The 12,098-nt window shown below is 50.8% G+C and overlaps 1 protein-coding gene across 4 annotated transcripts in view; it reads left to right on the top strand.

Moving 5' to 3' along the window:
- SEPTIN5 (septin 5) overlaps positions 1–12,098 on the top strand; it is a 58,153-nt gene that overhangs the window by 34,798 nt on the left and 11,257 nt on the right. Inside the window, exons 1-5 of one of the 4 annotated variants that reach the window (XM_059713473.1) lie at positions 750–988; positions 8,256–8,352; positions 9,265–9,351; positions 10,922–11,045; positions 11,481–11,615. In XM_059713473.1, the coding sequence (XP_059569456.1) occupies positions 899–988; positions 8,256–8,352; positions 9,265–9,351; positions 10,922–11,045; positions 11,481–11,615 (533 nt within the window). In that variant the 5' untranslated portion in view covers positions 750–898. Of the gene's footprint in view, positions 1–749; positions 989–1,034; positions 1,119–1,916; positions 1,999–8,255; positions 8,353–9,264; positions 9,352–10,921; positions 11,046–11,480; positions 11,616–12,098 lie in introns of those variants that run through there. The other 3 variants (XM_059713474.1, XM_059713476.1, XM_059713475.1) reach the window with 3 other exon arrangements.

Below are 12,098 nucleotides of genomic sequence, written 5' to 3'. Positions count from 1 at the left end.
AGGCCCTGTGAGGAGAGACTAAGGGACCTGGATCTCTCCACCTTCATGAGACGGATGAGAGGTGATCTTGTGACTGCCTATAAATTCATCAAGGGAGGGCAGCAGGGAATAGGAGATGCTCTATTTACTAGGGCACCCCCTGGAGTAACTAGGAACGATGGCCAGAAACTGATAGCAGATTTAGGATGGACATCAGGAAGAACTTCTTCGCAGTAAGGGTTGCCAGAATCTGGAATGGACTCCTAAGGGAGATGGTGCTCTCCCCTACCTTGGGGGTCTTCAAGAGGAGACTGGACAAGCTCTTACCTGGGGTCATTTGAACCCCAGCAGTCTTTCCTGCCCAGGGCAGGGGGTTGGACTCGATGACTTACTGAGGTTCCTTCCAAGCCTAACATCTATGAAGCTATGAGGCTGCTTGGGGTGGGGTACAGAGCAGGCGTCACGGGACCAAAATGTTACTCAGTTCCATCAGTCAGAATTTCTAAGGAGTACAGTAAACCGGGAGTCCAACTGATAACTGGCTTCAGCTTCTGGGATGGGGCAGCATCCTGTTTGTTTAAGGCATGCTGTGGAGCCATTCTCACGTCAGAGGAATTGGCCTGGGCTATTGTCAGAGCTACACTTAGTCCCTGTCTTGCTGTTCCTGTTCACAGGCCCCACCCTCAAGCCAGGCTAAGACAGCAGCAGCGCAGGAAATTCCAGCCAGCTGGCTGTTGTGGGAGCTCTCTCCCTTGCAGAAGGGCCGAGCTCTCTGTATATGTATGTGTGTGCGCGCGCGTAGGCGGGGGTGGCTGCCTTATGGAATTAGTCAAGGCTGGGAGAGAACACATGGGTTGGGTGTTTTTTTGTTTTTAAATTTTTTGGCCCATGGTGGCTCTGTGTCTCGCCCGCCGTGGTTATGGATACAATCATTATTCAGGAGCGATTAGTGGAGAAGCTGCTTTCTCCCCGGACTCGGGCACAGAGAAGCCACTCAGCCAAGCTGAAGGTACAGGGCATATTTATAGCAATGTGTGATCCCGGGAGCAGCAGGGACAGGAGGGGGGAGAATGCTGCCTGAGGAGGAATGTGTAGCAGAGGAAGAGACCTCTGGAGAGCAGAGGAGCGGAAAGAAGCTGGTAAGGGGAAGATTTGGCCGGGGGTGGAATCAGGATTAGGTTGGGCACTCGTGGGGGCTAGAGAGGGACTGGAGCAAAGGGAACAGGAAAGCCAGAGGGGAAGTGGGACAGCTGGGGACACATGACAGTGCTTTGGTGGCATATTTTATCTACTGACTCCTTGCTGATTCAGTCCAAGTCAGGGGAAGGGGGAACATGGGGTACAAGCTAATCTGCATTGCACTCTGTGTGTGTGTGTGTGTGTGTGTGTGTGTGTGTGTGTGTGTGTGTGTGTACATGCACACTACCTGTTTTGCACTGCATTTTAACTAGCATTTCTCTCTGCTGCCATGGGGGTATTGAACTCTGGGTTGGTGACCTCTTTTCAGCAACCCCTACATGCTGTGCTCTGTGATGGGGAGGGGCTGCAGGACCTGCGGTTTCCGATTTAGGCAGTTGTTTCTGTCTCAAGCCTGTTTAGGCTGCAGGAAATGACCGTGGTCTGAAGGTCTGTCGTTGCATCCCCAGGCAGATCTGGCTCCGCTTTTCCACGTGGAAGCAGCTGCAAGAAGCTGGGGCTTTCCAGTCCTGTGAATGTTACTGGTCAAAGGGGATGCCAGCAGTGACAGGAACACGCTCATGTTGACACTAGTCACAGTCCAGGGAAACATGCAGGGGGCTGCATTTGCTGTGACCTTTGGGCATAAAATAGCTCCTTTCCTGTTATCTGCCTTTTGCAGGGCTTATGCAGGCTTCAGTCATCATTTGGCCTCCGACTGAGGGTTAGATCTAACCAAACCCAGTGGTCCGGCCCGTGGAATCATACCAGGATGGATTAGGCCCATTAGCTTGGCAGTCCTATTACACGTTGGCTGGGGGACATGATGGGAAGATTGCAGAGGTAAGGGGAGCAGGGCACAGTCACACCTTGAATTTTATCACATATACAGAGAGGCAGCATGACTGAGTGCCATGGCTGGGAAAGAGATTTCTCTCATGGTAGCTCTGGTCCTCAAATGCCAGCAACCCAGATTCAATTTGAACATCTTGGATCAAAGTGCCTGGGGGTCATTCCCAAGAGAACATTTGATTTACTGCCTGTCCCATCTGTACGTGGCTGACACAGCTCATTACGAAGAGAACAAGGATCTCACCTGGGTAGAACGCATTGTTGTGACCTTCATTGAGGTGCACAGTACATACCGAGCTAGGGATTAGACCAAACAGTTTTGTTGCTCTGGAGACGCTTGTGTTTTTAGATGGGTCCTGAAGGTCTGTGAAGCCTCCACTTGTTTTCTTGGTGGCATCAGCTGCAGCTGGTGGGTCTCTGTCTGGTTGCCTTGGTATGTGTGCGAGGTGGAAGAGATGCACAGACAGTGTATGCAAAGGATATGGCAGTGGATCCTGTCAGGAAGGACCTCTCTGACATGGCTCTGTGCTGGGCTGCCTTCCTCCTGCTGCTAGTTTCTCCCTGGTGAATGGGGTTGCTTTAGGTTCCTGTAAATGCTGGGCTCTGTTGGGTGACAGGGAGTTTTGGTAATGTTTCAGGTGCCCTAGGATCAATGCCTAAGTCTGCAGGGCAGAGGGATTCTGCTTTACTGCAGTTCAGAGGCACCCAGCCTTCCTCCACCAGCTCGGATATGAGTGCTCTCCTCAGGTGGCTTCCTGATCCCATTTATACCAGGTGTTAAGGAATACAGGTATTAGTGCAGCTTAGGAGCCTGGAAGGCAAAATGGCTTAAAACAGAACACACAATTGATCAGACATGCTGATCTCGTATGTTCAGGGCGCAGGCCCCTTCTTGGCCTCACAGGTTTTCTCTGCTGAATTTCTTAACTTCTTTTTGCAAGGCACATGTATGGGGCGGAAAAGTCGCTGTCGAGGCATATTTGGCCTCTAGTGAGTTCAGAACTACACTGAAGGCTGTGTTACACCCAGGAAGGCCTCTTGAAACCTGCCAGGGATGCTCCTAAAGGAGTCAGCTGGCAATGAAAAGTGCTGTCTTTCTTGCAGAAGCAGCCTGTTTCCTTTTCATTAACTATCACAGACAAGGGTTGAAGTGAAATTAAACTGGCAGGGGAGCTCTCGCCACATCAGCCAGGGAGGCAGGATGTTTTTTTGTAGTGGAGCAGCACCAGGCAGGAGGAAGAAGAGCTCTTCTGACCTCACCCTCCTCCTCACCCATCGCCCCTTGTTCTCAATCCTGATTATGGATGGAGCAGCCTCATGTTCACTTGAAAAATGCTGAAGGGAACATGTGTTGTTAGGTGAATGAGCTGCTGATTAAAGATGACACCTTGGGCCAGATAGGCTTTCCCCATATGAACTGAAGGGACCAGTCTCTGTTAAGATATAGTGATGTAACCAGGGCTGTAATTTGTCTACGGTCTCCAGCTTGGCCTGAGTAGCCACAATAAAAATGGGCCAGAATCACACCAGTTTACATACCTTGTAGTTTGCAGAGTTACACCAGGGATCCATTTGCCTGATATCAAGTCATCTACTGAATCAGCTCTTCTGGCCAAGTATTATTACTGCAATTGTCCCACTCTTACAGTCCCTTGGGGCAGGAGCTGGTGATTACACTTTCTAGACACTGTTAGGTATCCACTCAGACCTCAGTCCTGCAACACATCCAAAGCTTGAGCACCTCCGAAGAGTTTAAGGGAGATGTCTGCATATTGAACCCAACATTGGTGTATTACTGACCAACGCTGCTGCTCATTTGTTAGGATGTGGTTTGTTCTCTGAAGACTCGTCTTTTACTGACTTACATTTTAATCGCAAGTCAAGCAGCCACAAAGTGGAACAGCTTTGGTGTGCTGTGGACGTTGAAGAGATGGGATTCTTTTGATCAAGTCGGCCAGTTCCCTCGTGCAAGCTGACACTGTCATGTCCACGTTTCCTGCCTTTCTTCGCCTGCTTTGTATTGGACTTTTGCAACACGTTGTAGGAGCACCATCAGCATTTATTCATAGGTGGTCACCCTTCATAGTCCAATGGAGTCCAATGGAAATCACCTGGGACCATGTTTACCTGTCTTTGAATTTGAGATCCTTGGAAAATTATACATTTGTTTTACCTTTCCATGTCTAAAATCTAGTTATTGGAGATTCCTCCTAAATTCATATCCTCCCACCACTGCCACACAGAAAGCAGTAGCTAGGGACAGGCAGCCTGCCCCGCTCCTCTTGTTTCCTCTTTGCCACTTGCACTCCTCCCCCCGCCCGTCTCCCTGCTGCCTCTCCCTCTCCCAATGCTTTCCCACTCTGCTACTTGTCCTCCACTGGTGCCTATCCCCTTTGACCCCTGCCCTTGTCCACTTACCTTTGGAGTTACTCTGGCTCTGGCTCCATCTTTTCTGGGAGCATGGAGCACCTGGCACAGGCAGCAGGTGGCTCTTGCTTCAGCCTGGATTCAGGGTCAGGGTTGGGGTTGGGGTCAGGGCCAGAGTCAGAGCCACAACCATTCCCCCCCCCGTTTCCCCCTGCTTTGTGTGTCCTTTTCCCCATGCTCCACCTGCTCCATGCATCCTTTTCCCAGGCCCCCTGTCACTCTGCATGTTCCTTCTCCCATACTCCTTCCACTGCCTTGCTCCTTTCTGCACTGCACACCCCCTTCCTCCATGTCCCTTCCCTTTGCTCCTCTGTTGCTTCTGGTTCCTAGGGTTGTCATGTGGCAGGGGTGGGCAATTATTTCGGGTGGAGGGCTGCTTACTGAGTTTTGGCAAGCCATTGAGGGCCACATGACAGGCAGCCAGGAGCTGATAAATATTAATTTTCTAAATTTTTTTTTAGGGGCCCAGCGGGCCGGATAGAATGACCTGGTGGGCTGCATCTGGCCTGCGGGCCGCGTTTTGCCGACCCCTGTAATGTGGGGTATCAAAGCCTTTTAGCACTCTTAATGAAACCCTTGTTTGGGAAGAATGCTGGGGGCCTGGGGCTTCTCTCTTATTTTGTTTGTCGGTCCCTCTCGGTGCCTGTCTTCACTATCTCTTTGTCCATGAATCATGGCTGCACCTGATCCCACATGTGCCAGATCCCAGAAGTGAGACAGCGTGGCTGCTTTCAAGCAACCCCAAGCATGCATCATTAAGCAGGCCAAAGGGCAGCACCAAGCATGCTCCCAGGGCTGCTCAAAGGTGGCCCCGTGGCCTCATTTTCAACATGTGCGGGAGTGGGAGGGGAATGCCCATAGGGCGGCACTCCGGGGCTTTGTGCAGGAACGGTGTCAACAAGCCCTTTGTGTCTCTATTAACTATGTGGTGACAAAGAGGCATTTCAGGCCATGGCTGAAATGTACTCAGTGGTCTCACTGTGGTGGTGTTGAGCACATGAAGGGAGAGGTCTGAGCCACTCTGTCAGGGTTTAGTGGTCAGCATGTCAACGTGTCCTATAAACTCCCCCAGCTTGCAAAGCACTCAAGATTGGGCCTATCCCCACCAGGGTTTGGTTTTGTTGCAAGCAGTTGTCCCAGGCACCGCATAGTTGGGCTGAAAGTAAAAAAATAGGAACAGGACTGATCCTTAGAGCGTGTAAACCTGCTTGAAGTAGGGGTGTTATGCTGATTTATACCAGGCTACAGGACAAGATGCTGGCAAGCGAGACAGACCAAAGGTCTGCATGGTTCCAGCTTTGTGTCTTTTACAGCGCATCGGATATGATGGAGCTGGCGAGGCCAAGTTACCTCCTGCATGCGGGTCCTGTCAGACTCTCTGGCAAGCTGTGCTTGATGGCCAGGAAGGGGGGAAACATCGTGTATGAGCAGAAACCTCTGTGTCAGTGCTGGGACCGAGCTGCGAGAGGCTCTTGGCTGTGCTGATTCTGTCTGCGTGGCGAGAATCCCTGCTGCTTGTTTGTTCTCAGGACGCGGTTTTGAAATGCAGAATCTGTGATGTCTCCAGCTTGGGTGTTCTGTGAATTGTTGCTTCCTCTTGGTTGGGACTTGGAAAATATGTAAGAAAGGAGTGAGTTTTGCCAAGGTCCTCACGCAGTCTCTGGCTGGGGCTGGAGGAGGGGAGAAGGGTATGTGTATAGCACTGGAGCAATCACTGTAGCCCAGTTTGTGCGCTGGGCTGTTCTTGCAGTCAGGCTGTAGGAAACTGTTACTAAGTGAGGATGGAGCAGACTTGGCTGAGAGAATGATGCCTCTGTATACCCGGAGCTGTGCGCAGCCAGCAGTTCCTCCCTGACTGCGAGAGCTATGAATACTGCATTCATGGGGCTTTGCCGAGCTGAGCTTGAATTTTAGGGGCACAAGCAGGTAAATGAGTCTGCTGTTCCCCAGGGAACGTCTGCCACATCTGAAAGCCAATGTTAACAGTGAGTGTGTGGGTGGTTCTTCCTAGCCAAGGAGGGCTGGGCTAGGCCTGGAAATGAATCTGCTGATGCGAGTGCACCCTTGAGTTTCATCTGCCTGGGATGTTAGCCCATTCTGAAAATACGTTTATGCCACAGGCCTCTTCCATGCGTGCAGAATATCTTTGAAAGTGACTCATAAAGGCGGCAGGCTACACACAGTACCTGTTTGCCTGCAGCATCTGTCATGCCTGCAGCTTTTACCCTGGTATGAATTTATGAAGTTTCCTCTTTCCATGTGCAGTAACTGGCAGTGTCCTTTCACATGGACTGGGCTTATCTGACACATGATGCAGCCATTCAGTGCATGCTACACACTTGCAGTATGCCTGTAGAGCTCACAGGCTATGATAAGAGCACTCAGGAGAAGGCACAGTTAGATAAGGTGCCAGCCAGTGGCACTCAGAATGTGTGGCATTGCTCCTGAGCTTGTAGGCCCAATAAAGCTTCATGCTACTGTGCATGGCCAGTGGCTTTTTGGGTGTGCAGCTCTTCACATGCAAGTCTGAACACATACAGCTGGCTTATGAACTGCAAACTCCATGGGCATATACATTTACTGCTGGCCAGGGGAGATACCTGCTGATGGATGCTGCATGCTGGTATTCCCATATGGGGGAGGTCTCTGCTGGAAAATACATGTGTGATGCAGACACGTGTTGAGGATCTGTGATGGGAAAGAGCTGGGAGGTCCAGCTGGATCTGCCTCTTCTTGGATCAAACATCTGGAGCCCCAACAGTCTTGGACATGTTCTCTGGCTCTCTGACTTTATGTCACACTCTGGGCTCTTTATACTTGATTGTCTTTTGAAATAACTATTAGAGCTGGTTGGTGTTTCCCATTACTTAGTCAGGAGTGGAGGTGACAGTGCAAGAAATAAAAGCCTGATAAAGGGCATGGAGACCAATTCATCATAGAATTATAGAAAATTAAGGTTGGAAGGGATCTCAAGAGGCCATCTAATCCAACCCCCTGCTCAAAGCAGGACCATCCCGAACTAGATCATTCCAGCCAAGGCTTTGTCGAGCCAGGCCTTAAAAATCTCCAGGGATGGAGATTTCACCACCTCTCTAGGTAACCTGTTCCAGTGCTTCACCACCCTTCTAAGGTTGCTAATATCCAACCTAAACTTCCTGTGCTGCCATTTGAGACCATTGATCTCTGTTTTGTCATGGCCTTTTATACACAGCCTCAGAGCCTGGGCAGCCCTGGGGAGCATAATACATTGGAGCTGTGGCTTGTCCATCACAGGATGCTGGCCTCTTTTTGTAGGGAAAAATACCATAAAAGTACCAGCCTGGTGGCCCTCGGGGCCATATGTGACAAGGACTGTATGTGCATGAGGGCTTTGTACCAGGCATGTAGGTTTGTTGGCAGGAGCGGGAAGAGGAAAGGGACTCAGGGAAACTCATGGAAAGTTGGGGTAGGTAGATGCCACTGTGTTTTCGCAGTTGGGGAAGGAGAGGTTGTCTAGTGCAGAATAAGGTGGAGTAACAGCCCTTCCAAGGACCTGGCAAATAGCAGCCAGTAAAACACTGTGTTTGTGAGGCATGCAGCACCATTCCCCAAGCCTCTTTTGGGCACCTCAGACCTCTGGGGGCTCAGGAGCCTGCCACCCTAAAGTAAGCACTTTCCCATTCCCTGTGTAGCTGCAGATGGTGGGGGTCGATTTCCCACATTCAGTTCCAAAATGCTAGAGCACCTGATTCCCTCCCCCGATTTGGTGTGTGGGACAAGATCAGGACCCCTTGGGCTTCCTGCACCTCCATGACCTGTTCCTTTCTGCCCTCTTCCTACAGGACCATGAGAAGCAATATGTGGGGTTCGCCACCCTGCCCAACCAGGTGCACCGGAAATCCGTGAAGAAGGGCTTTGACTTCACCTTGATGGTTGCTGGTGAGACTTCCTTGCCACTCTGCCTTTGCTCAGCAGCCCATCTTCTCAGAGGAGAACCAGTCACACCTGGGCTGAGAGTTGGGAGAGCATCTTCTGTGTCCCTGGGACCTGCCTCTGCCACTGATGCTCACACAGCTGAACACCCTGGGCTGCAAGCATCCCATTAAAAGGAGCAAGACTCCTTGGGAAGGGAGGCACTGCTCCGCACCAGCAAGGGGGGCTGAATCAGGTCCCAGGCTTGTGTCCTGCCCCCAAGGTACTGAGACGGTTCTGTTGGCTCAGGTCTGTCCAGTCAAGGGAAGTTCAGCCACTGATCTAAAAAGGGGACAGGATTTCACCTTGTGTCTAACCCTGGCTTCTGTTTGCCTTCTGCTTAACCAGAATAAACCTGCTGCCTCCTCAGCCCTAGAGCCCCGGCTGTGAGCGGGCTAGCAGATGGATGGCGAGGAGTTCTGCGCACACCTGCTGTCTTGCACTCCCCACTTTGCCGAAAGACCCCTTTCTCCTGTCTGGTTTCCTCCTGTCTGACTCCTCAGCCCTCCCTCCCTTGCCCTGTGTCCCAGTCAGACGCTTCCCCTAGAGGAAGCGCTCTGCTTTTTTTTGGCTGCAATCAGCCTGTTTGAGTATGGGATGTAACTGCCCCTTCTCTGCCAGAAAGTGTCCCTGAGAGCAGCAGGCCCTGGATAGGTAGGGACCATGGGAAGGAGCTGGGATAACATGTGTTCAAGGACAGAGGGATCACGCTGGGAAGGTCCTCCTGCAGCTGGAGAAATGTAACAGCTGCATACAACCCCAACAGGTTCCCATCTCTGGCTTCCCTTGGTGCAGGATCCAGTGTTTTGAGATGCCTTAAGGTGTTTTTTTTAACCCACTTTATACATTATGGTTTTTTCTTTTTCATGTGTCCAATAGGAGAGTCGGGCCTGGGCAAGTCCACCCTGGTGAATAGCCTGTTCTTGACAGACTTGTACAAAGACAGGAAGCTTCTCAATGCTGAGGGTAAGTGAAGCCCAAGGGAGGGACCACCGGGGCTGGCTGCTTCCACAGGCACTAAACTGGCTGTCTTTGAACATCCAACACTCCTGCTTTATGTCAGCAATGGTTGCAGACTGATCCATGCTTTCCTGACCCATTTTCCTTGACCAGCTGTACAGCTTCTAGTATTAGGGCAAGAAGAGTTTGAGGCTGTGGTTCAGCTTTAGGGTTTTCCTTCCTTACAAAGTACAGTTGCTGAGTAGGCTGAAGAGTTGTCTGTTGCCATACTACGAGGGTCTTTGAGTTTAGCTCTTGAGCTTGGTGTCTCACTCATGGATGGGTGGGGTGAGAGAGAGAGACAGCATCTGACCTATATACACTGTAGTGGTATTTTTGGCATAGGTATGTTAGCTAGGGCTGTGAAAAAAAGTTATACCCTGTAGCCGACATAGTCATGCCAGCAAAGCTGCCTGGCCTGGATGCAGCTATGATGACAGGAGAGGGCATCTGCCTGCTTCACTTCTGTCAGCCAGGAAGTGGGATGGGTCGGCCAGCAGACAATGCCTTTCATCCGTCTTCTCTAAGGGCCTCCATCCCCACAGCTTTTCAGGGGTCGCTGTGCAGAAGCCCCATAGTGGAGAGTCTCTGGGGCACAGGAGTGCCTGCTTCCTAATGAAAAAGAACACTGTGGGTTCTTTTTCAGAGGTTGACCATTTAGATCCATTAGAAAAGTGCATTATGGGGGGGTTTGCTTTCTCCTGAAAGCATCAGGTATTGCCTGCTGATAGGCCTTTGTGGCTGGCTGATATGATATGATATTGCACAGCAATTCCTGTGGTATAAATAAGGTCACCCAGGGACTGTGGATGCACATGTTTTGAGGGACACTAGACAGTTTTGAGAGGTGCCGTTGCAGATGGTTAGAGCTGAGGACTCAAAGTCAGGACAATGCCACAGTCTTGCTTGAAAAGCCACCTAACCTCTCCATGCCTGCGTTCTCCCAACTGCTGTGGTAAAATGAGCATGATACTGATCTTTCTCACTGGTTCAGAGTTGTCTCTTCCTCAGGCCCCTTTCTGGCCTGTTCAGAATCAGGGGCACGTTGATGAAGCCAACAGGGAATTCCCAGCAAATGTGCACAAGAGCTTTGTGCAGACTTTGTTACACTGAAGCTGCTTTTTGACAGGAAAGTGGGTTTGATTAAGCACAGATTTTAATGGAAGCCATCTGCTTTGTACATAGCATTTCCCTGGAAAAGTGGAAAACCCAAATATGCATGTTTTTGAAATGCTGCTATGGTGCCTTGTGTCCCCTGCTCTCCTTTATAGCCTTAACCAGATTTCCTCTCCCATGCACAACAATGAGAATGGGAGAATGAAGCTCCCAGAGTACAACTTCCATTAGCACTGGAGCAGCCACTCTGGATAAAACACTTTGGTTTTATGGGCTCTTTGCCAAATCCCCTCAGATCATCTTGGGTAGTGTAGTGCTGTGGGACCGGGCCTTGCACTGGGGGAGTGGTCCAAGTGCAGGATTAGTGTGGGGGATGCCCAGTGCGAAACTCTGCACCTAATTCCCCTATTCATGTTCCAAGAGCGAATCAACCAGACCGTGGAGATCTTGAAACACACCGTGGACATCGAGGAGAAGGGAGTCAAGCTGAAGCTGACCATTGTTGACACTCCGGGTTTTGGAGATGCTGTTAACAACACAGAGTGGTGAGAGGGGCTGAGATGCTGTGCTTTTGGTCCTGCTGCTGTTTCTGGGTCTTAATGGTTTCCTCTGGGCAGTGGGAGCAGTGTAAGGGTGAGGAATGCTTCTCTCCCATGTTGGAGGGATGTGGACAGATTCAGCTGTGAGCACTGCCCAGGACTTGGGGGCCAGGCTGAGGGAGGAAGGGAGCGGAGAAGAGCCAGCCTTTCCTATCCTTGAGGCTTCTGTCCCAGAGGTCCTACAAACTTGGGATATGCATGCAAAAAATGTAGTGAATAAAAGCATGAACCATATCTTTGTACCAGGCAGGTCTATGTAGCCCCATTAAAGTCAGTAGAGCCCTCCTGATCTACATCAGCTGAGAAACTCTTGTTAAACATGGGTTGATTGTGTGCTTGCAATGTCGTCCCCCCCCCCCCCCCCCCCCCCCCCCCCCCCAGCTGGAAGCCCATCACTGACTACATCGACCAGCAATTTGAACAGTATTTCCGTGATGAGAGTGGCTTGAACCGGAAGAACATCCAGGACAACCGTGTGCACTGCTGCCTCTACTTCATTTCGCCCTTTGGGCATGGGTGAGGCTGCCCTTCTCTCTCCTCCTTTTACAGGGCAGGGGCATCCCTGTGCGGGATCTCAGAGACTTCTGCTAATGTTACTTGGTGGTGGGACAGACTCTCCGTCCCATGATATTTTTTTTTCTTGTGCAGAATCTGTCCACAGTCTATGTAGCTGAGGGGCGGAGGCTGTTGTTGAGGGCACTGATGCTGGAGGGCCCCAAAGCCTATACCTTGTTGCTGCTTTTCCTGGAGAGGGAGGATTAAAGCAGCGCACAAACCTAGTCTGGCTAAGGAGACTCAGCACATGACTAGGTGATGGCAGTAGTAGCTGACTATTGCCTCTACACTGTTCAGATGCTACTTTTATACAGTGGCTTGAACTGGAGCAGCCCCGCCCAGAGGACTTGCATAGCTGGGATACTCAGATTGCTGGATTTGTTATCTTTGTGCTACAAAAGGCAGTTGAAGTGGGACCCAGGTTCAGGGCCACAGCATATGTTT

Source organism: Alligator mississippiensis, chromosome 10 (genome assembly GCF_030867095.1).
Source record: "Alligator mississippiensis isolate rAllMis1 chromosome 10, rAllMis1, whole genome shotgun sequence".
NCBI classification, from domain to species: Eukaryota; Metazoa; Chordata; order Crocodylia; family Alligatoridae; genus Alligator; species Alligator mississippiensis.
This window is presented reverse-complemented; position numbering and strand designations above follow the sequence as displayed.